This window comes from Heterocephalus glaber, unplaced genomic scaffold, assembly GCF_053883595.1.
Source record: "Heterocephalus glaber isolate CG9 unplaced genomic scaffold, H.glaber_assembly_v1.0 deba00001509, whole genome shotgun sequence".
Lineage (NCBI taxonomy): Eukaryota > Metazoa > Chordata > Mammalia > Rodentia > Bathyergidae > Heterocephalus > Heterocephalus glaber.
Genome location: NW_028258325.1, coordinates 20,542,077 through 20,568,687, shown reverse-complemented (window position 1 = coordinate 20,568,687; position 26,611 = coordinate 20,542,077). Strand labels below are relative to the sequence as shown.

At 34.9% G+C, this 26,611-nt stretch overlaps 1 protein-coding gene across 2 annotated transcripts in view; it reads right to left on the bottom strand.

Moving 5' to 3' along the window:
- Tbc1d19 (TBC1 domain family member 19) overlaps positions 1–26,611 on the bottom strand; it is a 116,346-nt gene that overhangs the window by 74,798 nt on the left and 14,937 nt on the right. The window contains exons 2-4 of one of the 2 annotated variants that reach the window (XM_004847179.4): positions 17,692–17,764; positions 16,801–16,846; positions 14,037–14,112 (exon numbers count right to left, since the gene is read on the bottom strand). The exons of the other annotated variant lie outside the window; for it this stretch is intronic. Of the exons in view, the coding sequence (XP_004847236.1) occupies positions 14,037–14,112; positions 16,801–16,846; positions 17,692–17,764 (195 nt within the window). The remainder of the gene's footprint in view (positions 1–14,036; positions 14,113–16,800; positions 16,847–17,691; positions 17,765–26,611) is intronic. 2 annotated transcript variants of the gene reach the window in all.

Here is a 26,611-nt window from a genome sequence, read left to right as displayed (position 1 = left end):
ACAAGTTATCTTTCAGGAAGTGTCACAATCTGGATTTGTCTTACTGGTTGGTTTTTTTTTTGTTGTTTTTTTGTTTTTTACCAGTAATGACCTTCTTTTCTGTCCTACTTCTTGTAAACTGGAATTTATAAGTCATTTTATTAGTAAGTCATACTCCCATATATATGATACTACAATATGTTATTCTTTTCAGTACCAGGCTAAAATGTCATACTAACTTTGTCATTTCACTAAAATATGCCTACCAGCCATTTCTAATTCACTGAAGCCAAGTTAAAATAATAACTAAGTACTAAAACTTAGATATAAAGTATAGTTATTGTCATTCAATAAAAGCAGAACAATAATGGTCACTCTTATAAGTGATTGTTATAAAAACTAAAGATGTTAATACATGTAACTTGCTTTGAACAACAATAATAACACACACAATAATAATAATTCAATAATTGACAGGCTTTATTATAGTTCTGATTATTCATAGCTGGGGGCTTTTTGCATTATTTAACTTTGTTTTTATGAGACACAGTCTCACTATGTAGTTCAGGCTGGCCTTGAACTCACTATAGCCTAGGCTGGCCTCAAACTTGAGGCCAACCTGACTCAGCCTCTTACGTATTGGGATTGTAGGTGTGCGTCACCATGTCCAGCTCACATAGCTGGATTTTTGGGAGGAGGGGATTTGTGGGGTTTTTCGCACCGGCATCACACTCAGGACCTTGCGCTTGTGAGGCAGGCATGGGCGCCACTGGGCCAAATCCCCAGCCCCACATAGCTGTTTTTAATACACATAGTTAAATACATTAGTACATTTCTTTATCTGGAATATATTCTCTATGCTCTGCTTCAACATTTTTATTCTTACTTGATCTAAATAAATCTTAATCACTTTTCAGGTACCAATTTAGATATCATTTATCCTAGCAAGCCTTCCCTCACCTGATCCCCCACCGCAGAGAGCATTCTTCCCTATAGCCTCTCCCAGCACCTTTTCCTTCACTTTTCATGGCACATACCTCATTTGGTCTACATCTAAGAGATTCTCAATAATAGAATAGATTTCTACTGTAAGTAATGCTGAAGCATAATGCCCTAAGCAATGAATGAACAGAAAAGAATTAATCTGTAGAAAAACATAGAGCTGTGTGAAATATATAAAACTTGCTTCATTAAATATATACAAATATATTTTGAAAAATAAAAGATACTTTAAAAATTTCATAAAATATTCCCCAAACCTACTCCACTTACTGGCTTGTTTTCAATGCCCTTTTCTTCCTATAAATAGGTTCTTAGATCCAGGATGTATTTGGTTCTCCTTATTTGAGTACCTTATTATCAATAAAACTTTAATTCCAGCAATACAGTTTACATTCCACTCCTAAAAACCTTATACACACTGTACTTGGACAGATCTTATACATCTTTCAGATGTCAGCTTAAATATCACTTCCTTTTATAAGACTTCTGTCACCTGCTCTTTCCACCGCAAATTGTGAAGGGACCAGATAATAAAAAGCTTATATTCAAAATTCTACATTCTATAAATCATTTCCATGAAATAGAATTTTCACAGATATTAAAAATCCAGCCAGGTACGGTGGTGCATGCTTGTTACCTGTTATCCCAACATACTGGGGGGCTGAGGCAGAAGAATCACAAGTTCAAGCCTAGCCTGGGCAACTTAGCAATTTAGTGAGAGCCTGTCTCAAAACAAAACATAAAAAGAGCTGTGGATGTAGCTCAGTGTGAAAGCACTAGGTCAATCACCAGTATTGGTAAGAAAAAATTTTATTATTTATCCTACTATATAAAGAACCAAATTGCTATTGAATTATGGTTCCAAATGTTCCCATATTCACTCACTCATGAAAGCAACTTTAAAATTGATAAAATGATAGTAACTCTCAGACATAACATTAAAGTTACAATAGACATCAGTGGGTGGCTCATAATATATACTGTACATAATTTTAAGACTGAGATACACAACTTTAATGCAGCATAAAACCTACTGATAACTTTAATATGAAGACCATTCAAAACAGAAAGACTTTTAGAATGACATTCTAACAAGATATTGCTAACTAATCCTTTAAGGAATTAGTTTTGCTAAAAAGCTCCTCAGGTGTAAAGTGTAATTTTAAGTGATTTGTCACTGTTTTCCTAAATAAATATCCATCCGACTAAGGCAAGAATTTTGACTTAACAACTTTAACGGTAGGTATAATACATAGAGAAAATGGTTAAAAGAAAAAATAACATAGAAAAGAAATGAGACATCAGAAGCAAGTATTCAGAACAGAAAGAGTAGAGGAAATAGTTATGTAATTTAGAAGTGTTTACATGTTATTTTATTAGTTATATGAAACATGTATTATTACCCTCATTTTATAAATGAGGAAACTTTTACAAAGAAAAACTGAGAACAGAGTGTGTTAAGACCTGTATTAAGCCAGGCATGGTGGCACAGGCTTGTAATCCCAGCTTTCAGGAACCTGAAGTAGGAAGATCCCATGGTTGAGGGCACCTGGCAACACAGTAACACACTGTCTCCCAAAAAAGGGAACTGATGAAATTTCTTTGCTCCATAACTAAAGAAGAGATGTAACCCAGAAAAAAACAAAGAATGTGATTAAAAATTGAGGTAGGGAAAGGATGTTTGATTCAGGACTTTATGGGTAGAAGAGGAGTAAATGACATAGTATCTGATGTTTCAAACAGTGAAAAGATACTGATTCAACAAGTATTTATTGGGTATCTATTAAACACATGTCACAAAAACTGAATAAAATAGCATTTTTGTCACTAAGAAACACATGACTTTTTTGGTGAAGGTGGGGAGGATAAGACAGACACACAAATAACTTGGGACAGGTTGCCAAAAGTTCACATAAGCTGTATCAGTCCACATGTCATAAGCCACAGAGAGACCATAAGAGAATGAGCAAAGGTGAGGAAGCTAGTACATACGTACAGCACTACTTCTAATTGGCAGTGTAACACATACCACTTCCTTTAAAATCCTAAAAATAATAAAAGTGACCCCAGTGGCTGGACACATCTTCTCTATCCCCTGGCCCTATACCTATATCAGGATGAAAAAGTGGTCAGGGTTTTTCTAAAGGTACTCCTTAGAAAAACTACAGTCAGACATTCAGAGAAGAAATTTCTGTAGAAATCTTGGATGGTCAAAGAAGTGATTTCCATAGATATCAGAAACAGAAACAGGATTTTCTGACAATGGGGAGGGAGTGGTCTGAGATGAAGAACCAAGTGGCTACTTTCAAGATAGATGATTTTTTAGATTAAAGAACTCTAATCTTAAGTGATATCCATTCTTCCCCTTGTTCACTCACTGACCAACATATACATGGAAGACGTGCCAAGCACAAAACTAGGACAAGGCAGTAAAGTCATAAGGAGTAGATGACCATTTAATTATAAAGAAAGAAATATTTCAAGGAGTAGAAACATTTAACTAAAATATGGCTTACTTCAGTGAAATCATGAGTTCTGTGGCTCCAGAAATCCTCAGACAAAAGAAGAAGATGAACACTTGCCAGAGTTTGAATTGGATAAATTTGAAGGCTCACCTGGCTACAGTTTAGAGAGACTTATTTTTGTTCAGGTCCTGTCTGTGGAGTTGAATATGGCTCTAATTCTCAAAAAGAAATGCCCAAGAAAACAACATGATCATGCTATTAGTAAAATAAAAATTCAAAGTATACTAGCACCAAAATAAGCTAACTAAAAGTAATGGTTCCTATCCAACAGACTTACCAAATAAACTCAAAACCTTAAAATGTTATTTAACAGGAAAATGAGTGGCCCTCTCCATTCCATTTACACTATTTAAATAGGAAGACATTTACATTTTACCCAAACCGGTAACTTCTCTAAATGAAATTATTATTGCTTCAAATCAGTTTACCTAAAAATTGGAATCTGTGATAACGACTCAAAGGATTTCAAGTTTTATAAATAAGGTCATGAAAGGCAAAATATTTATTTTTTAAAAAATCACAGTTGTATTAAAATCCTTTAAATAAGCATTATAGCCTTACTACATTTTTATAACAAAGAATGCAAGTTAGTATTTATAAACCACGTAATAAGCATATAACTTGTTAAAAAAATCTTATGAAACTATAGAACTAAAATTATTTTCTTTCCCACAATAAAAAATAAAACAAAATAACTGTACTTCAACTATATGCTGGAAAATATTTTAGTAATTCTCTAATTATAAAAATGACATATTCTAGATAATTTAGAAAACAGAATATATAAAGAATAAAATAATAAATATTCATAAATTCCTTCACTAAAGAGAAAACCAATTAATGTTTTTCTTCTTTTTTATATGCATGTTTATAATCAAGACATACATAAATACAGGCGTTTTATTAAAGTATAATTGCATATTTTTATATTTTGTTTTCTTCATGTAAAATTATATTGTATGAATTGTCCTATTCCATTGTATTTCTTCAAAAATTATACATTTCACACCTGTGAATATTGTCTTTTCAAAACACTATGTTATATTAACAGCTTTTGTTATATTAACAACCTTTATTACTGTTCATTTAGATTCTTTTAGGTTTCTGACTATAATCGTGAACATAAACTTCTTGTTTCTGATTCTTTCCTTTATATAAATTTCTAAAAGTGGAATTACTAGGTAAAGGGTAGGAATATTTTATAGAAAAGTGCCTTCTTTTTTGTTCATGTAACTCATTCCTAAATTAAACATGTATGGACCATCTACTATGGGCAAGGCACTATGTGGTCAGAGACACAGTGGTGAAAGACAACCACCACCTTCACTGAGAATGCAGAATCTACAGTGGTGATACAGAGAACTCACATATTATGGTATGAATGCACAGGGTGCCTTCTGGGTGAAGGATGGTAGACACAGAAAAACTACTTGAATATCTGAGATCTGAGGGTCATAGAGCCTGCTAAAGAAACTACAGAACCTGGTAATTTAAAAGACGTACAAAAGTTAGCCAGAAATATATGGGATTGGGGGAGTGAGGCACTTTCAGGTAGAAGCAACGGCATAAGCAAAAGTCTGCTGAAGAAAGTGAAGGAAGTCAAGTAGGAGCTGAAAGACAAACGTAGATGTACATGGCAGTGGAGGCTGGGATGGGAGGAGAGGGAGAGGCAATGTGAGAAGGCAAGAGATGACAATGGAATAGTATAGATGGGCAAGATCACTTATAGACTTGTTAGGTATTATAAGGAATCTTAGCTCCATCTTGCAAGGTTGGGAGTGTTAAGAAACAGGGTGACAATTCAGAAGGCAAAAAGATTAATACGGAAGAGAGTAAGAACTGAAGTAATGTAAAACCAATTGGATTCTCAGTTTTGGTAAGGGGAATGGATAGACAGAAAACAGGGTAAATTCAACTGTATAATATATCTTGAGTTTTCCTGAGCTTATCTGGTCTAGATAAACAGACTGAACATCATCAGGAAGCATAGATTCTGGAGCCAGACTGCACAAGTTAAATGCCAGCTCTCTGGGATATTAGCATTGTGAAGTTAGACTTATGTAAGACCATAAGAGTAACTTAACTCAAAGGATTGCTATGAATAAAACACTAACATGGTACCCGGGACATAATTAGAGCTCTATGTGCTTACTAGTATTAGTTCACAAGAGAGCTTGTGCACTTATAAACATCGTGCTGAATATTGGTTTATTCATAACTACTGTCTTAGAAATGTGTAGCAAAGTAGCTCCCAAAGTAGTGCTTATAGAAATAGGGTTTCATGATCACATAAGTTTGATTAACACCGGATTAAATAAAATCAAACAGCTTTCTTCACTGCAGAACTTCTCTGCGTCTGTTTTAACTTGTCAGAATAAAATTGCCAGCAACAAAAGAAGTATTGGAATAAAACAAAAGTATGGGTGAGAAATTGAAAATGTAAATAAGAATCAAAATGTACAGTAATGTGAAATAGGAAGAAAAGGTCTAAAGGGGAGGAGGAAGTGGGAGAAGTAGGGAAAAGGAAATAAGGGAAAGAAAAAACTATGAGAAAAGGAAAAAATGGAAACAAAGTTTTTGTAAATAGGGAAGGAGGGATGGAAGAGTTGAAGGGAGGGCAGGGGAATGGGGAAAAAATAAGAACCAAGATATATCATGTAAAGGTACGAATTCCCCATGATGAATGTCATCATATTGTACACCTAAAATGTATCAATAATCTTAAGGAAAAAAATTTTTAAATAAAATTACTACACAAAAAGTAAAAAAAAAAAAAAAGTATGGAAGTAAATATACATGAATCCCAGGTGAGGATATAGCTTCAATAATGGAATGTTGGCCTGACATGCAAGGACCTGGGTTCAATCCCCACCATAATCAATCAAAGTATCAATAAAACTGGTAAAAAAAAATACATGAGTACACATTGATACAAATAAATGATTGAAAAAATAAATGGGGAAAAAGAGACAGAGACTCTTCCATACAGAAGAATTCCAAATAATGTTTGTAGATATCATTCTCTCAAGGAGGTAGAATAGAATTCCCCATTCCTTGGGCTATTCATAGTGACTTCCAACCAAAGAGTACAATGTGCAAAGAAGGAGAAAAAAGAGTAAAATTACTGCGAAGAAAAGTTACAAATTCTACCTCCGCCAGATGACTGAAGTCAATATTATTGTCAACAATGATAAATCATGTTGATAATACATATCCTGATATGATATGATAAAGGTAAATGGCACTTTATATCTGTGATCTTTCTCCAAAAAACCCATAATTCCAGTTTAGTTATGAGAAAAACATTAGATTATTTCCAACAGAAAGATATGCTACAAAATACCTGACAAGCACTTCTCAAAATTGTCAAGGTCATCAAAAACAAGGAAAGTCTGAGTTGTCATAGCCAAGAGGAACCTAAAGACCCATGACAACCAATGTAATATGATATCCTGGGTAGAATCCTGGAACAGAAAAAGGACATTAGGTTAAAACTGAAGAAATCTCAAGAAAGTATGAATTTTAGTTAATAATGATGTATCAATCAATATTGGCTCATCAATGGTAACAAATGTAAATACTAATATACAATGTTAATAAAATGGAGAAATGGTATGGAATCTACAAGAATTCTCTGTACTGCCTTTTCAAAACTCTTCTAAACAATATAGTGTATTCAAAATAATACATTACACTGATTCAACAAGAAAAGCTAGTGTGTATAAGAATTTTTTCTGGTGGTCCATCTCTCAGCATCTCTCAGAAAGAAATCTCATAACCTTATCTCTCCAGAAAATCAGTTCCTATTTAGCTTGCCAAAACCTCAAGGAGCTGATCCTTATCCCAATGCCAAAAACACAATCAAGAGCTAAGTGAGGTTAAAAAACCTCATAAAACATTCATTTAAAAAGAGTGGGATTTTTCCAGCATACAGTTCTAAAGTATTTTCTTCCCATGATTTACTGAAAAAAAGGGGAATATAAACACTAACTAGATTTTTAAAAATTCTTTTTGAATATCAAGAATGTAGAACAACATGTTAAGAAACCACATGGACCCTGTTCTTCTCAGTCCTCTTACAAAACTTCTTAGCCACCTTCTTCTAATCACACAGCACTTTCTATCTTGTGTATCAGCTACTGCGTTCAAGTCTTATTTCAATTACTAACCCATTTAGTTACCTAAAGGTGGAATCTGTATAATTTGCTTGTGCATCTCCACAGCATAATGTCTCTCAACAGGTATTTTTAAAATAAATATTGTAATTATATACCTACTATACAATAGAGATGGCAAGCTCCTTTACTGTTGATTCAACATAAACTTTCTAAATTCTTGCTACATAAATATCAGTGTACTAGATGTGACAGGTATGCAAAAATGTTTTTAAACTGTTAATTCTTTGAAAAGATATATAGTAAAAGTCAGATGTATATGGAAATTACTATAATAGAATGTTCTGTGATAAGGTTTGGAAATGATAAAGAGCTGTAAGATTTTAAGAGGTGTGATCCCTTTCAACAGGGTTAATCAACAACATCAGAGAAGAGATGCAATTTGTGACCATTAATGCTGAAATGTCAACTTCATTAGATTAACAAATGCCTGACAGATTAGTAAAACATGATCTTGGTGTGGTTGGGTGGGTCATGGAGGCATAGCCTTGGGGACTATATATGGTCTTTTGCTCATTCGTTTCTGGCACTCTTCCCATGCTCTGCTTCCCACCCCCTATAAACTAAGCAACTTTGCTCCACCATGCCCTTCAACCATTAGGTTTCTACCTTGAAGTCTGCCAATCATTGTACTGAATAGCCTGAAATCATAGCTAAATTAAAATTTTTATCCTTTAAATTGTGGGTGTCAGGTATTGTGTCTCAGTGATAGGAAAGCTATACAGAAAATTGGTACTATGAATGGGGTTGTTACTGTAACTTTATCTGACTATGTGGTTTAGAAATATTTGAAATTGGTATGTGGAAGGAGTTTGGGAAGGCTTGGAGATGTTGGCTAATAAAGCCTTAGAATGCTGTAAGCAGAGCTTGATGTATGATTCTGATTAGAGCTCAGAGGATCAGAATGCTGATAGAAATGCAGACAGTAAAGGCCAGGCTAAGGAGATTTTTCAGTTCAGAACAAGGTCTCCATTGGCATTTGGAATAGAGGCCATATTTTATGGTCTGGAAAAAAATTTGTCTACATTTTTGTTCATGTCCTGAGACTCTGGAGGATACTAAGGGTGACTGACTAATTAACCTGGCAGAGGTAATTTCAAGACAACGTTCAGGCTGTGGCATGTGTACCACTAGCAGCTTTTAGCCATAATTATAGTGAGAACTGGGGGCAAAAGACAGAGCAGAAAAATTTGAAAAACCTAAATTTTGGCCAAAGAAGAATTATATATAAATTTGGACCCAAAGGAGGTGTGGCTGGTAAAGAGATTAGCACTATTAAAGGAAACCTAGTGCCTTCTACATGGACAAGAAGAAAGATGCCTTGAGGGCATCTCAGGAAACAGCAAGACTCCATCCACTGCAGACTCAAGGATAAAAAGTTGCCAAACTTTCATTTGAGAAGAGAGTTCCTAGGACCTCTGCTTGAAAGAGCCTCCTAGGGAATTAGTTTCCCAGGATTCGTTTCACCATGCTCAGCCATTGAGGCACTCAGAGATCACTACAGTCATGGTGCATGGGGGCCTGGACACTGCCTCCACTGATAGCAGAGCTTGATGCTGTCCATGTGATGCTGGTTTTATTGGCAGGCAAAACGCAAGAGTTGTTGGGTAAAAGAGGCATGATTTCAAAGGAAGACCTGGAAGGCTAGGCTAGGAGCTCCTGAGAGCACAATGCATGAAGCTGTGGAAATGAAACCTAAATTGCTGTGGAGACCCCAGGAAGTCAGAGATACCAGGAATGTCGAATGTCTGCCACAAGCTGTGAGTGGAACCAGCCAAGTGGGCTGTAACTGACAAAACCATAGTGGTTGGGTGCTGAAGCCATTTGGAACTCACATTTTACCAACAAGTCAAGACTTAATGCCTGGCCTGTGTGTTTCAGTCTTGTTTTGCAAGTGTTGCACACTGAAGGTTTATTTAAAGACAGTAAGATATATTATTAAGTTTCATCTGCTTGTAATGAAAGTTAATAACATTAATAGTTATTATGGTTTATATCCAGATGTCTCCCTAGTTCCTAATGTGCTCATAGGTGGGGCTTTTGAGAGTGACTAAATCATGGGTATGTGATTCTGGATTAAGCCACTGATTAGTATAACATAATTCTGGGTGGTACCAACCAATAGGCTTGCAGTATGGATGGAATAAAAAGGGAAAGAAGAAAGCTACCTTCTTCCTGTCTTCCACGCCATGAACTGTTTCTTCTCTGCCATGCTCATCTGCCATGCTGCCCTGCCTTGGAGCCAGTGGACTATGGACAGAAACCTCTGCAAACTATGAACTAAAGTAAACCTTTCCTCCTTTAACTTATGGGTTTTGGGTATTTTATCCTAGCAACAAGAAAGTGATTATGACAATAGTATATAAGGAGTTGGGTGAGAAAGACATATTGAAAGTTAGGAAGGATAAAATAAGGATAGAACTTAAAGTATAATGTCTAAGAAAAGGAGGCACTCAATAACAGTTATCATCACCAATATCACCACCACCATCATCATTAATATGGTAAAAGCTTTGGTTATAATAAAAAAGAGAAGACTGTAAGCCTAAAGGGAAAAAAGTTATAGAACTTAGGAACTATTTAAATATGGAACAAGAGTGAAGATATTTCAAGTATAGTGATGGTAATTTACCAAGAGAAATAGAAAAGTCTAGAAGAGAGGCTCATTTTAAGAATAATAATTTTAAACATAATAAGCTCAGTTTTAGACATGTGGAGTTTGATCACACAGAAGAAATGTACAGCAGACAGCCGATCACAGAGATCTGGAGCAAAAAGAGAGATATGGTAGCAATGAAGAGGGAAGCTATGGAAGCTTGAGTGAAACAACCTGAATATTCTTAATAAAGTAAGTGGCAAAGGTTAAAAATGAGTGATAAAGTGGTAGAATTGGGAGCTACTCAAACATAGAAAAGTTTTGGAACAATCTAAATGGAAAGCAGATATTAAATAAAGAATAAAAAAAGGGGAAAGGAAAGAAGGGAAAGGAAAAAATATGAGAAAAAGAAAAAATGGGAACAAATTCTTTGTAAATAGGGAGGAGTGGAGGTGTTGAAGGGAGGGCAGGGGAATGGGGAAAAAATAAGAACCAAGATATACCATGTAAAGGTACAAATTCCCAATGATGAATGACATCGTATTGTATAACTAAAATGTACCAGTAAACTTAATGAAAAAAAAGGTATTAGCAGGCAGCACGCAGAATCCACTGAAAGTTAAAATGAATTTAGACTAATTATTAACATAAAGTTTTGTGACTGTCCCCAGAAGTAGGTTAACAGTTGGGAAGAAAAGGCACACAGAAGATGTAGCCTCAGGTTAAAGACTACAATGGCAAACGAAAATAGAAATGTGAAGGAATAAGAGAGTATGAAGTTCTGGGGAGAACATAAGGGATGGCAGTGATTAGGTCCAGACTACAAACCTTTAGTGCAAAGAGGAGAAAACTGTCCAAGAGAATAAGAACCAAAGAACTGGATGTCTGTCACATGGAGACCAAATTTATTGAGCGTGTTCTGTGGGCTAGGTCCTAAGGCAGATGCTGAGTATAAAAGGCAAGTCACTGCTCTTAAAAAATGAATAATTTAATGCAAGGGTTGGCAGACCTTCTGTATAAGGGCAGATAGTAAATAGTTTAGGCTTTGCAGGCCATAAGGTCTCTACTGTAACTACTTAACTCTGGCATAGTGCAAAACCAGCTGTAAAAAAATACATAAATGAATGAGCATGACTAGTTTCCAGTAAAGTATACTTTATTAATTCCTAGAATTTCCCTGTGCCACAAGATATTCTTTTCATTATCAATTTATTTACTTATCATTTATCTCCCCTACAGCTTATTATAAAAATTTCCAAGCACACATAAGAGGTGAAAAAAATCAGTGAATATCCATATACAAACCACCTACATTCTACCACTGATATTTTACTATTCTTACTCAAATATGTATCAAACCATTTATCAAGTCTTCCTTCCACTTAATAATCCATCTCGTTTTTGTATGCATTTCAAACTAAGTTGCAGACATTAGTATACTTTTCCCCAAATATTTCAACATGCATAATTAATCAATGTTCAATATTTTTTGCTCATTTTTGTTCCTCGAGGTAAAATTTACACAAAACAAAATGCACATATCTAAGTGTGCCATTCCATGAAGTCTAGTGAATACATACTATGTACAACCTAAATCATTACTAAGACACTGAACATACCCATCATCCACAGCAAATTCCCTCATATGACCTCTAGTAAATCTCTACCCTTAACCTCCCAGAGGCAATTACTCTCCTGAATTTCTTCTACCACAGATTCATTTTCCCCATTCTAGAACTTCATATTAATGGAAAAATATAGTATATACTTTTTATGTAAAGTTTCTTTTATTCAATATAATGTTGTGATATTCAGGTACATTATGCTTTCATGAGTAATTTCTCTTTATTTCTGAGTAGTAGTCCATTGTGTGAGGAAATAGCTTATTAATCTCCAAATGGTAAATAGCTGGGCTATCTCCAGTTTGGGTTTCATATGAATAAAGCTGCTATGAGAGTTCTTATACAAGTCTTTGTGGACACTTGTTTTCTTTTATCCTGCGTAAATATCTAGGAATGGAATTTGTGGATCACAGGAGATATGTATTTTTTCATAAAAACTGTCAACTTTTTCCAGAGTGGTTGTGCCATTTTACACTCCCACCAACAAGTATAAGAATTCAGCTCACTCCATAATCCCACCATTATTTGACTTGGCCATTCTGTTGGTGTACATGGTAGTAATTTTTATATATTATTTTGATTTTTATATTTCAACCAGTTAACATGTTATTAAAACTTCCTAGCTGGCCAGCCCTATAAAAATAGATGGTGGGCTGGATTTAGTCCATGGCTATAGTTTGCTAATCCTTAATCTAGTGGGTGAGTCTGAAAAGAGAAGTTATATATATATACTATATATATATACTATATATATATATAGTATATATATATACACATATATAGTATATATATATATATATATATGTATAGACACATATACCTAGTATTCAATATACCATCAGCAACTAGCAGTAGGATTCAAGAATTGACATTATTTACCTATTTCTCCTTTCAGTCATAGAAAGCTAAAGTTTTTGTTTTATTTTTTATTTCTAATATTCTAAAACTATAACATGGAAATTTTTAATTACAATCTCTTTTCTTTTGGGGAATTAAAAAATTATTTAGACCTAATCTTCTTAGTTTTGTTTTCTTAAGTTTAAATCTTTACAACAAAAGACCACACAATTCTTCCATATCTGTATTATTTAATTATTATGCTTTATGACAAATTGATAAATATCATCTAGCCCTAAGAATCTCTATCACCTAGAGATAGCAATGCATTACATATTTCCTCAAATATTTCCATATTTTTGTTTACATTGCCTCCATTTAATTTGGAGAGTTTTCAAAATGAAAATAAAAGTTGAAAAATAAAAATCTGCCTAAAGTCCACTTCTGTGGAACATGGCAACCTAAAACAGCAGAAAATTTTCAAGAGCAGCAGAACCATGATGCTAATAGTTGAAGCCAAGTGATAGGTTCATGGGTGTTCTTAGAGTTTATTTGAAATTTTTCACAATAGAAAGGATTTAAAAATCCATTCCTGAGGCCATGCTGGAGAGAGAAGGTCAATACTGTGATGCCCCAGAGGGCTGCCTTGCTGGCAGTCACAGAGCCCCACCCAGACTAAGAGGGGGAAATGCAAGTGCCATGCTGCGTGGGGGGAGGTGCCCTGGGCTGTGCCCATGGGACCGATAGTTACAGGAGCTGGCAGCATGCGATGGAGCTTACTGAGTTTCTACTCTAACAGATTTTTATTGATTTATTGTTTAAATTAGTTTATCCTTTTAAAGTGACTTAATTGTTGCTAGTCCATTGGCATGTATGTGACAGGCTGCTGCGAGAGCAAATGTATTTGAAATACACTTTTCAGTAACATGGGTTTTCGAAAGTCAAAATTTTTTTTAAAAGAATGTCAGTTCATTTAGATTTTATTCTTTCAATATCACAAGTCACGAAGAATAGATTGTCATTTAATATTTTTATTATATTTTAAATTTCCAGCCAGTATGGTAAGTGATTTTCTACCCTTCTATTCATGTTTTCTCCTAGGATTACTATAGTTAAATAAGTACGACCCTTGGTTACTGAAAACAAAAAGGAAAAATATGCAGTTACCATTAACAACACTTTAGTGGCTTTCATCTGGTCTTTCATGTAATGAATAATATATTCTGCTGACATCAATAAGAATCTTACTCTGTATTATACAATATGACATGGGAAAATAACATGAAAAGGCATAGCCAACCTGTGCTTTTCTCATGTATACCAAAGGCTCTTTAAGATGTTCAGGAGGTGCAGCAGGATGACTGGGTAAAGGATACCTACAAGCAAAAAGAGGCAGCTAAATATTATATACCACTCTTTTTTTTTCTTTGGTACCGGGGATTGAACTTGGGACCTTGCGCTTGCAAGGCAGGTGGCGGAACCACTGAGCTAAATCCCCAGCCCAATTATTCTTGATAATTAACTTTCTTGGTAAGAAGTTAATTACCTCTATATTCCATATTATAAATTAAATAGAATATTTGTTATTTAGATCTATGCATTTACACAAGGTACAAGGGTCTAATGAAACTTTAATTCTTATAAGTTCCAAATTAAAATTTTAATTGCACGTTAAAAGTTAAAGTGCATGACAAGCTGAATTCATCAATTGTGGTAATCACTACAAATGGTCACATGAAAATTATCATAACTATCAATTCTAGCATATAAATATTATAACTTCAAGAGGAATTCTTAGGGTTGAAAAAATCCATTAACTTACCAACATATCAACTCATTTCATTTCTCCCAATTTCCTAATCTATATGATTATATATGTATTTTATAATTTAAATAACAAATATTACTTTTGATAATAGCTGTTTTAATATATAATACAAAAATTCACAGATTTAACAAAATTTAAAAATCTTAATGTATTATGTATTCTTTGTTTTCCAAGTAACATTACATTTCTTACTTAAAATATATACTTTTTATAAAAAAAGAAATTTAGTTCATAAATATTTGAGCCATTTTAGGTACTAAATACATGATAGTGATTAAGAAAAGATCCGCTGTTCTCGGGGATGTAACCTTCTACTGAAAACATTTAATAACTATGAAAACAAACAAACACAGAGAATAATATCAGCTAGTAATAGGTGCCATGAGAAAATGAAAGCAAGGCAATGAAACAGAAGTGATTTGGAAAAATGTGAAGGTCTGTGGGGAATCTGATACTTGAACTAAGACAAGAGTGAGAAGGAGCCAACCTTGCAAAGAATGAGGGGAAGAATGTTCTGGACAGAGAGATAGCAAACACAAGACTGTGAGGTGGGAATGTTTAGGATGTTTAATGAACAGAAAAAGCCAAAGCGGTTGGAACAGAATGATTAAAGTCCAGACTGGTATGAAATTATATACAGAAAGGCAAAAGGAAAACACAATGGTTCGATAATATCTTTCACCGTGATAGACTGAAATTAGTCTAGGACCTATGACTTGTACCTAGACCAAAACAACAATATTCCAATAATCAAGAATCACAGACAGAAGTCTCAAGAAATGTCTGGTCTAAAGTGGGACAGGAGCATACAGAGGATTAATAATATTCCAAATCAGCTGCCTCCCAGAGCCGACACACACAGAGTTCAGCTGTCCATTAAGAAACATTTCTGGGATGAGAAACAGCAACCTATCCCATCTAATCTTTAAGGAAGTTTCACTAATTGATTATTTCTGCCAAATTGCTTTTTCTACAAACTACATTCTGTGTACCTTTCCCCACTCAGAGACCATGAGTAAAATCATAGGCCTCTCTACTAGATACTTATATTATTATGTCTATTATATTATATATTGTGAATTAAAAATCTTACCAGTTATGAAATACATCTATGTATGTGGTGACTAGTACTACCAAAGGTATGGTCACAGACGATGTCAATGAACAGACAGCACTTATATCTGATGCTATTCAAGAATTCAAAAGCCAATTGGGAAGATGGTAATAAGCGAAGAAGTAAAAACACTAATTAAGAAAAATTTTGTATCAAAAGCATTTGTCCACAGACTGCACCTGAGTATTTTAGAAATAATCTAGTAAAGCTAGGTTATCTAATTTCTCAGTAAACAGGAGATTAGAAGAGGCAACTTGGAAAAGAAAATAGTAGAAACTTGAGATTCTAAAAACAGACAAAGTGATAGCAGTAAAAAAGAAAAGAAAGGAGATAGAGAGAAAAGAGGAAAACAGCAGACATAAGAATGCAGACTATAAACTCCATAAGAGTATTTTTATTTTTCTATACAATATCCCTAGTGCCTAGCATAGTACTGGTACATGGTAGGTACTCGATCAGTGATGAATAATGAGATAAACTACAAAAGCTAATGTTCTGGATGTATTTTTTTGTAATGGCAAACAGTTCTATAGATCTTACCCTGTTGGTAAATTAAACACAAACATTGATGTTCTTAATAATGACACCAATTTTGCAAAGGAAAAATGAAATTATCTTTAGAATGGTCTGTTTATAAAAAGGTTAATATCCAAAATTACAACAATAAAAAAAGTTAGTAAGCTTCAGTTATCTGAAATATTAAGAAAAATACCTTATTCCCTAATAATACTGGATGAATGAATTATTAAAAATGAATGAATTGGGGGAAAAAATGAATGAATTGGTTAAAAAATAAACCTCACCTATTCATTATCAATTCTCAGGCAAGACTGCAATAATTTTTTTGGTTGAGATAGAGTCTCACTATGTAGCCCAGGCTGGCCTCAAACTCAGCAATCCTCCTGCCTCAGCTTCCCAAGTGCTGGAATTACAGGCATGTGCCACCATGTCTGGCAATTGTAGTAATTTTTAATTTCATTAACTTACTTAAAATTCTAGATAAATACTAATGATAAATGATAATATAATATACATAGAAATATAAAGTACTTAGAAATATTGATTTTATTACTTAGTATAGCTAAACAAAACAGTATTTCAAAATAGGCGGAAAAAACTCACACATTCAGTTCACTATAAACAGCATTTTGAAGTTTCTTCTCCCAACCTGTTTTTTTAAAAGAGAGTAAATTGTATGAACATATTTTTTTTAAATAAACATATATCATAATGAAATTGAACTCATTAAAACTTTGCCATCACATTCATTTGTGAAAGAACTTTGTCAAGTGTCAGACACTGTAAATTAAGATTAAGGGATTATTTCCTACATACTTACTTGGCCCTTGGCTAACAATGAGAAGCAAAGTCATCAACATGAAGTTATTTTTAAGTAAAACAATTGCACATTTGCTCAAGATGAGAGGAAGATTTCATTCCTCCACTCTCACAATGCTCAGTGAGAGCCAAAATCTTTGGCTGTGGCCCCACAGATGCCATGGCAGATGTGCCGAGGGGCAGGGCAAAACTAGCTCAGCCCCTGACATAGATCACAAGTAATTAGGTACAATTAACTAGTCAGGAAACTGGGCAGCAGAAGTAGAGCCTTTCACTTGCCACCAGTAATATCTCAGTTCCCATGTGCAAGGGATGGTTTAGACAGACTCTCTCCTTGCTCTGCAGAAAGATTAAGATTTTCTTTTTGTTTTCTTTGGAAGAATAGAAAACAGAAAAATAATGTAGAAGGAAAAAGCCACACTGAAAATTTAAAAGCAACTCACTTAACTGAGGACATAATTCCCACACACGGGGGTGTTTTTAACCAGGAAGACAAACACTATTTAAAGCTGATTATTGAAGCAGTCATTCCCACAGTGTTCCTGAATTTTTGTTCTATCTTATTGCAATATCTGACAGTTCCAGTTCTCCCCAATAGTAACATACACAGCCACAGTTTGAATAAGTGACTAAAAGTCCAAGGATACTTAAAGAATTAGGGGGAAAATTACAAACCTGATATTTTAAAGAATTCTTTAATATCTTCTTTTAGTGATTCAAGTCTAATCTCAGGTCTCTGAAGACTGGCCTAATTTTTTTTTAAAAAAAGAAAAAAATAGGAAAGGAAAAGACAAGAGGTTAAAATTAAATCATGTGGTTTGGTATATAACTCTAATGAAAAATTTAAAAGGAAATGTCCAAATAGGAGTACTATTTGAAAAATCTGCACTGAGGTTATAGGACCTTAGAAATATCTGAATAGCTCATGAGAGAAGACTTTCTCACATGTTTTAAAAATAGAGTTTCTGTGATAGTATACTTCAGTCTACTCAAAAATTTTTAAAAACTTACAACTGATGAATATTTAATTTATTTATCTAGGGTCTCCAATAGGAAAAATACTCAAATTTTGTAAATCCATTCTCTGAATATTATATCCAACATATATGACATCTACAATCAGTGACCAAAATACCAGTTACATCCATGTAAATGTGTCTTTGAAAAATGGATTTCTCTTTGGATTGTTGCTAAGCTAAATGTATGCGCTGTGCATATTTATAAAAAATACATGCAACAACTAGTTCATAAATGTTTATTATTAATGTTTCTTTAATCTCCAAGTATATACTTTCTACTATACTGGTTTTTCACACTACAGTTTTACCATAAATAACATTTTCCCATTTGTAATGGCTTGGGACACTCTCAAAGTGCTCATCACCTAATTCTCTCATCAAATTCTAGAAGCATAGTTCTTAAGAAGATATTTCTATTTGAGTATTTCATAAGCATTCCAAACCTAAGAAATAAAAAATTGATCCGATCTTCCACTTACTACGTTGCTCCTTTTCTTCTATTTTTAAATCTTCATTGATGAAATTATCACCTACCAGTTCTTCAGAGTCAGAAATTTCAACGTTCTTCCCAATTCCATACTAACTCTTCCATAACTAAATTCCTTTCTAGAACGATGGCACTGGTGGCAGTGAATTTTTTTTGTTGTTATTTAATCTCCCTGATTTCCACATAAGAAAACAGACTAAGCAATTAGACAAAAAAACCAAAATTCCAAGGAAATCATTAACAACTAAGTGATAAGATATCAAACCCAAAGTACAATCAGCTAGGACAAACCAATGCCACAAGACCTGTATGGCATTAGTATCTGTACAGGATGAAGCAGAGGAAAGCAAGGTGCTGTCTGATGCATGACGAAACAAGAGAACCCACAGTCGACAAATATGCTCTGGAACACGCAATGAGCTAATTTTAGAATAGGAGCTAATCCCTTTTTACAAAGGCATATTCAGGAGAGAATAAATATTGATAGAGTAATCAAACTTTTGGGTGACAGGGAACTAATTCATTACCTTGAAAACTGTGAACAAAAAGGCATTTATCCTGCCTTCCCGTAGAAACTGAACCACTGAGTTACCAAATAATAAAGGAAGGGAAATGTCTCTTTATAAAAACATTGCAACTAATAACTAAAACACATATGATATAATCAGAGTATCACAATTTTGCAACCAATGAATGGCTAATTCTAGACAATGAGCAGAAATAGCTATTAATAGTCCCAAAGAGACAACCAGACAGTATGTGCTTCCCTGTAAAAGAACACTGTACTACCTATAGCCATGTCAAAGTGCTGTCACTTGGGTCTGGTAAAGCCTTGGAATCAGTTGTCAATTTACAAGACATACAAAGGACAGAAGAACATGCTGAGCAGCAGCATAAGTTTACAATCAGAAAAATCTAGGCTGGGGGGAATGCTAAGGTCAAATATCCCAGCTGATAAGTTGTAGGGAAAGGGAGGAAGGGAAGCAAATCTACAGATTTTTAAATACTTAAAGGATAACAAAATTATTTTAATTGGCAAGACTAAGCTATACTAAGGGATATACAGTTAGTTACGAAAAGTATCAAGTAATCCCACAAGGTAATTACCATAAACATCAGCTTGTCAGGGAGGGGAGGGTTTGAGATTAGGATGTGCAGAGGGATTTCTGGTGTAGTTGGCCAAGTTTCACTTCTTTTTACAGGGTAATTGCTACAAAGTCACCCACTGTAAAACAATACTTTATAGACTATTTTATTATAAAAAGATTTTTAAAAGAAATTGCAGAACTATGTCTCCCAATCTATCCTTTTCATCCATTTTGAAGACTCATCTTTAGTCTACGTCTTCATCACTTACTTGGATTACCGCAACCACCACTGAACCGAACATCTTTCCAACTGTACTCCCCACCTGGCACCCCCAAACTCTCTTAACCTATTTTTCTTCTTTCTTAGTATTTTTACCTCATAAAATACTGTACGATTGATTTATTTACTATGTTTATTGGTATATTGTCTGCCTAGTTACACTACTAAACTCCACTATGACAGCCATCTTTGTCCCTTTCACTGTTGTATATCAAGTAACCTACAATAGTTACTTTCACACAGGTGCTCAGGAAATGTTTATTGAATGAATGAACCAATTTCTCCCTTTTCCGATCTATCATCCAGTGTTTATCTACAGGCATATTTGTGACGTGTTACAATATAGACACAACTTGTCTTTACAAATTCGTCTCCTGCTGCTGCTCTAGCAAGCTACCATCTTCTATTTATCACACAACCACATACAATCTATTCTCTAGCCACAGTGAACTTTATTCACTGATCCCCAGACTCTCAAGTCCCTTAAGGGCTCCAAGCTTTTGTTCGTGGCCTTTCCTCAGACAGACGTGCTCCTTCACCATCTTGACAACCATCTAGTAGCCTCTAAAATATCCCTCACATATCCCTCCTTTCCCCACTAAAACCAGCAAAGTAAAATACTACGTTTCTGTTATCGCACATAACAGATTACAATGCAATGTTCAAAAATTTAACTTTTTGTTCAGACTATAAATTCAAGGACAAGGACCAGATCTTCATTTCTGCATCCTAAGCATTACTCTGGCAATAACTGTTGCTGCAGAAAATTATATTGAACAACCGAGGTCTATGATTTTTAGCCAATTTCCTCCAAAAATAAATAAAGATTTTCATAAAAATATTTTTAACTGAACAGAATGGTTTCCTGTCTCCCCAGGAAGATTTTAAAAGCCATAAAAATCCCTGCTCATTATTCAAAAGGACTGTGGCAAAAGGAAATAAACTTTACTAGCCTGTATTTGGAAATGAATCAGAAATAACACAATTTAAGGAATTTCAAGAGAGAAACTGGTTATTCTTTCTAAACATTTTCAATATTTCAAGGTCATTAGACCCCCTAGATATACTTTTTTTTTTTTTACACCAAAAGCAAATCAAATTCATTAACCATCCAAGCTAAAGTAGGTCCGTGACAAGAGAAAAAGATGGTAAGGCACAGCAGTTCTAAACGTGATTTAGCAGAATAAACCCTTTTTGCAAACGAAATCTAAACACTATTAGCAATTCTATTGTATAAAGCACACTGAAGGTGATATTGCTATACAGTGAGAATAATGAGCCTTTTCTGATCGACTAACCTTATGGTTAACAATGAGAAGGTATAATTTTATTCTGAGACAGCCTCAGTATCTAATTTATTTCTTTATGCTGTTTTGGTTGTTCAACATAGAGGAAAAATTCCTGATCCACAGAGGTATTAGCATTTCAAATAGCTTTCCTCACCATCTCAGCACATTCCAAAATTAATATGATGCTGGAAACTGAAAGAGAAGTAACTGGAACTTTTAATTTGGGAGATAAACCCAAAAATTATTTACCACAAATGCAAAACTGAGACAAAGAGCTTCTGATACTTACAGCTGCTAGAACTAAGCACAACATGGTATCACTGCTCCAGGGTGTTAGGGTTGATCTGTCAGATGCCTCAGCACCAGACCATGGTAGGGGCCATGCTGGGCACCAGCATTGTGTTTGCCCTCGCCAATGCCAAGCAGAGCACCCCCACAGCCATGTCCTCACTTAGGCAATGCACCGGGAGCAAACACATTCAAGCCTAAATATTTTAAAAGACCAGTGCAGCAATGTATCCTTTCTCATCAATAACGCATTTGTAAGCCATTCCACATATATGAAGAAAGATAACAGAAGCAGGTTTTTCTGGAATCTTTCTTAAAACAAGTTAATTTGGAAGCAGAATAGTGTACTATGCACTAAATATTCGATAATGATTTGAAAGAGTATTGTTTCTCAGCATAACTTTTAATTAAATATTTTAAATGAATAGAGCTTTTCGAATATAAGATATAAGAGAATACAATTTGAAAAACACTTGGGACTAAATGAGAGTAGGATTTGGCAATAAAAGATCTGGAATTATCTAACAGCCTTATTTACTTGCTTGATCAAATCATTTAACCTTTCTGCATCTTAGTTTCCCTCTTTATTCAATGGGGAAAATAATATCCAAACTGAATTAAAGCTCAAAAAGAAAACTTTTCAGCCATTTTTGGACTATGTAGCCCAATATAAATTAAAGTTACTGTGCTATAAAATGTAAGATGTGCCCAGACAGCAAAGGATTAAATATTTGTAACAGACTGTCAGGGAAGGGTGTTAGTGGGGTTGGAGATAGAAGTTTTAAAAATATCTACAAGAAAAATTAAACCTTCTTTTAAACAAAATGCCACTACCTCACTAAAAGAGCTAAGATAAACTCCAGCAAGTGAGTAAACAGAAAACTCACAGTAATGGCCCTGCATACATCCTTCACCCATTTATTTAGGATGATTCTGACATCCTCCACCCTTTGGCATCCCTAAAAATCATATGGTTCCTCCTACCAATACACACACACATAAATCCAGTTTCTTTTTCTACTAGAACAGTCTTAACCCAAAGCCTTGTTGCTAGCAATTTTACATTTCTAATCTTGGTGAGTAAAAGAAACCACAGAAGCAAAGCAGCTGAAGAAGCAGCTGAAGTAGCAGCTGGGGCAAAGAAGCAGGGAGGTAAGCTGAGGCTAAATACTCCAGAAGCATAGAGCAGGGCATGAGAGTCTCAAGGATCCTTTAATTCTCTCCACTGTGGCCCCATCTTCTCTGCTTCTGATAATGCTAATCCTGGACTTCACCTCTCCTTCAATGCTGATGAATTACAGAATATCCAGGTTAGAAGAGACTGTAAAGTTAGTCTACGTTAACCAACCACGTAAGGCCCGACTCCGTCTCCAAGTGATTTTCTAGCTGAGAAACTCTAACTTAGAAACTCTAAACTAGCTCCCTGCCCCCTCAGCCTCTGGAGACAGGGTCTCATTATGTAGTTCAGGCTGGCCTTGAATTCACTGTGTAGCTCTGGCTGGCCTTGAACAAAAGGTGATCTCCTGCTTCAGCCTTCCGAGTGCTGAGATTACAGCGCTGCACCACCACATCTAAGGAAACTAGCTCTTTAGCTTACAAACTCTTTAAAACCCTACTGTACTCACTCCCATCCTTAAACTATTCTGTTAGACAGTTCTTCCTTAATAGGAGCTAAAATTTATTCCCTTTAACATCTGCTACCACCACTCCCCCAATTTTCTATTTCACAGAAAATAAATGTAATCCCTTCTCTTCGAGACATTTAAATATTAGCTATTGTGTCTTCCCTGAAGCATCTCTTTTATTTTTGTATACAATATAATGATATTCATCATTGGAAATTTGCACCTTTACATAATCTCTCTTGGTTCTTATTTTTCCCCTTTCCCTGCCCTCCCTTCAACACCTCCATCCCTCCCTATTTACAAAGACTTTGTTTCCTTTTTTGCATTTTCTCATATTAATTCCATTCCCTTCTTTCCTGTCCCCTACCCCTCCCACTTCCCTTTCCCCTTTGCCCCTTTTCTTCCTATTTCACATTATCTATTATACCTTTTAGTCTTTATTTACACTTTCCACTTCTCACACTAGAGAAACTATTTGGTATTTATTCATGTGTGTCCTATTTATTTCTCTTAAGAATATCACCTCAATGTGCATCCATTTAGCTATAAATGTCTCTAATTTCTCATTTTTTATGGATGAGTAGTACTCCATTTTATAAAAGGACCACATTTTCTTTCTCCAGTCTCCAGTTGATGGGCATTTGGCCTGTTTCCAAGTTTTAGCTGTTACAAGTTGTGCTGCTATGAACATGGGTGCACATATATCACTGTGGTATGATTCTTTTAATTCTTTGGGGAAGATCCCTAGCAGGGGAATAGCTGGGTCAAATGGGACTTCCAGTCCTAGTTCTTGAGGTATCTCCATACTGATTTCCACAGTGGTTGCACCAGTCTACACTCCCACCAGCAGTGGAGCAGGGTTCCTCTTTCCCCACAGCCCTGCCAGCATTTGTTATTGGTTGATTTCATGATAGCAGCCATTCTTTCTGGGGTAAGGTGGAATCTCAGCATTGTTTTCATTGCATCTCTCGAAAGACCAGTGATGTTGAACATTTTTTCATGTATTTATTTGCTCTTTCTACTTCTTTGTCTGAGAAATGTCTGTTCATTTCAGATGCCCATTTTCAGATTGGGTCTTTTTATTTGGGAGGTTTGATCTTTTTAAGCTGTTTATAGATTCGAGATAGTAGGCCTTTGTCTGAGGAACAGCAGGTGAAGATTTTTCCCCACATTGTGGGTTGTCTCTTCACACTGCTGGTGGTTTCTCTTGCTGTGCAGAAGCTTTTTAGTAAAAAGAGATCCCATTTGTTGATTGATTGTGCTAGTTCACGGGCAACTGAGGTTTTGTTCATAAAATCTTTTCCTACACCAATGTCTTCGAGAGTTCAACCTAACCTCTGTTCCAGCCAGTTCAGCATTTCTGTTTTAATATTTAGATCTTTAATCCATCTGAAGCATATCTTTTCAAGGCCACATATGCAGTATTCCCAGGTTCTTCAAGCTCTCTTCTTACAACAGTCTTCTTACTACTCTGCCACTCTTCAACAGTCTTCTTACTACCCGCAGAGTTTAGTCCAACTGACCTATTTCATTCATTCCCACCAGATTCTCAACCTTTTCTTACTCTCTTAAAAATTACAGAGGGCCAGGCTGGAGATTTAGCTCAGTGGTTCCACCACCCGCCTCGCAAGCACAAGGTCCTGAGTTCGATCCCAGGTACCAAAAAAAAAAAAATTATAGACGACTTCAGAGTGTTTTTGTTAATGTGGATTATATCTACTGATACAGCACTGAAAATTAAAAAGAAACAGAAGGGAAAGTAAAAAGAATTAAGATATGTTATGTATATGCACCAACTCCCCACAATGAATGTAATCACTATGTACTTAAACATGTACTAATAAAAAATTTTTTAAAAGAAGTTAAAAATAGTTGTTTATTAGTATAGTGGTTCCTTTAAAAAAATTAAGCATAGAATCACCACATGATTCATGAACTCTACTTCTGAGTACAGACCCCAAAATTGAAATCAGAGAATTGAACAGATACGTGTACAGCGATGTTCATAGCAATATTCACAATAGCTAAAATGTGGTAATAATCCAAATATCTATAGACAGATGAATGCAAAACAAAATGTCATATATTCATGCAGTGGAATAATACTTAGCCTTAAAAAAAAAATGGAAAGGAGAGCCAGACACGTGCTTACAACATGGATCAACCTTGAAAACATCATGCTATGTGAAATAAAACAAATCACAAAAAGACAGACACTGTATTATTTCACTTATACCCAGACTAGTGAAACTCACAGAGACAGGAAATAGAATGGTGGTTGCCAAGGATTGGGGAGGTATTTTTTTAATGAGTACAGGGTTTCAGTTTGGGACAATGGAAAAGTTCTGGAGCTAGATGGTGGTGATGGTTGCATAACAATGTGAACATACTTAATGCCAAAGAACTTTACACTTAATGGTTAAAGTGATAAATTTTATGCATATTTTACCACAATAAAAATTATCCAATTCATTTTAAAATAACAATAATAAATCCATTATATATGAGCTTGCATATTTTTATTTAAAGTAACTACTTCAGAAACAAAAATTAGTGAGAAAAGGGACATTGCATTAGACTTTTGCAAGCCTCTTTAATGACTAGCTTAGTAGAAGACAGCTGGTTTGGTGAATCTACCATGGTATATAATCTGCGATGCTATGTTGTTTTGGCTAATGTACATGAAAACCAAAGTCTAGCTTCGCATATGTACATAATGTGAACAAGGTGGCATATTTTACGATCCTTTTCAAATAACTGCAGACATTCTCCTTTGATTGCACACCAAAAATGGATAAGTAGTGGTTTCCTAAAAATTAGTTGTGATATGGAATCATACATCAATCAATTTTCATACTCTAATATAAAAATGCACTGGCTTGCCTTGTACTTTAACCTATATGTGATTCTGTAAAATCATGCATGCTCAATATGTTGGCTAACTAAATTATTTAATTGAAACATTTCATTAAACAACATAACATGATGAAGCTAAAGTGCTCTTCTCATCCTATCTAACCAGCTTACCAGTGCCAGGTTGATATTCCCCAAAAACAACTTTATGCCTCCACCCTCAGACTATATCCATAACCTTTTACTCCCCAGGGAATCAAAGCAAACTCATTGAGAAATTTATAATTCTCTAAAAGTCTGTCCCGCCCAATTGTAATCTTATCTGTCCAGAAAGGCCTTACAACAGAAACCTGCAGCTCAGTCTACTCCGTTGGGATCTCCCTCCCATCTTCCCACCTTGAGCATCCTACAGCACTTCTGCAATCTCCAGCCATTTCCCCGTAACGTATTTATACCCTGTTTGTGTGCATTCTTCTTTCAGTTACTAACTAAATAGTTCCTATGTGTCAGCTGGAAAAAAGAAATATAAGACATCCTCCCTCATTTTTAAGGAACTGATAGTATATTTTAAAATATAAACAAAAAGCTAAAAAAAAGTGTTGTTAAAAATGATATCATGTCTTTTCCTTTTCCACAATTTCCAAATATCCTTGTCATTAGCTTAAT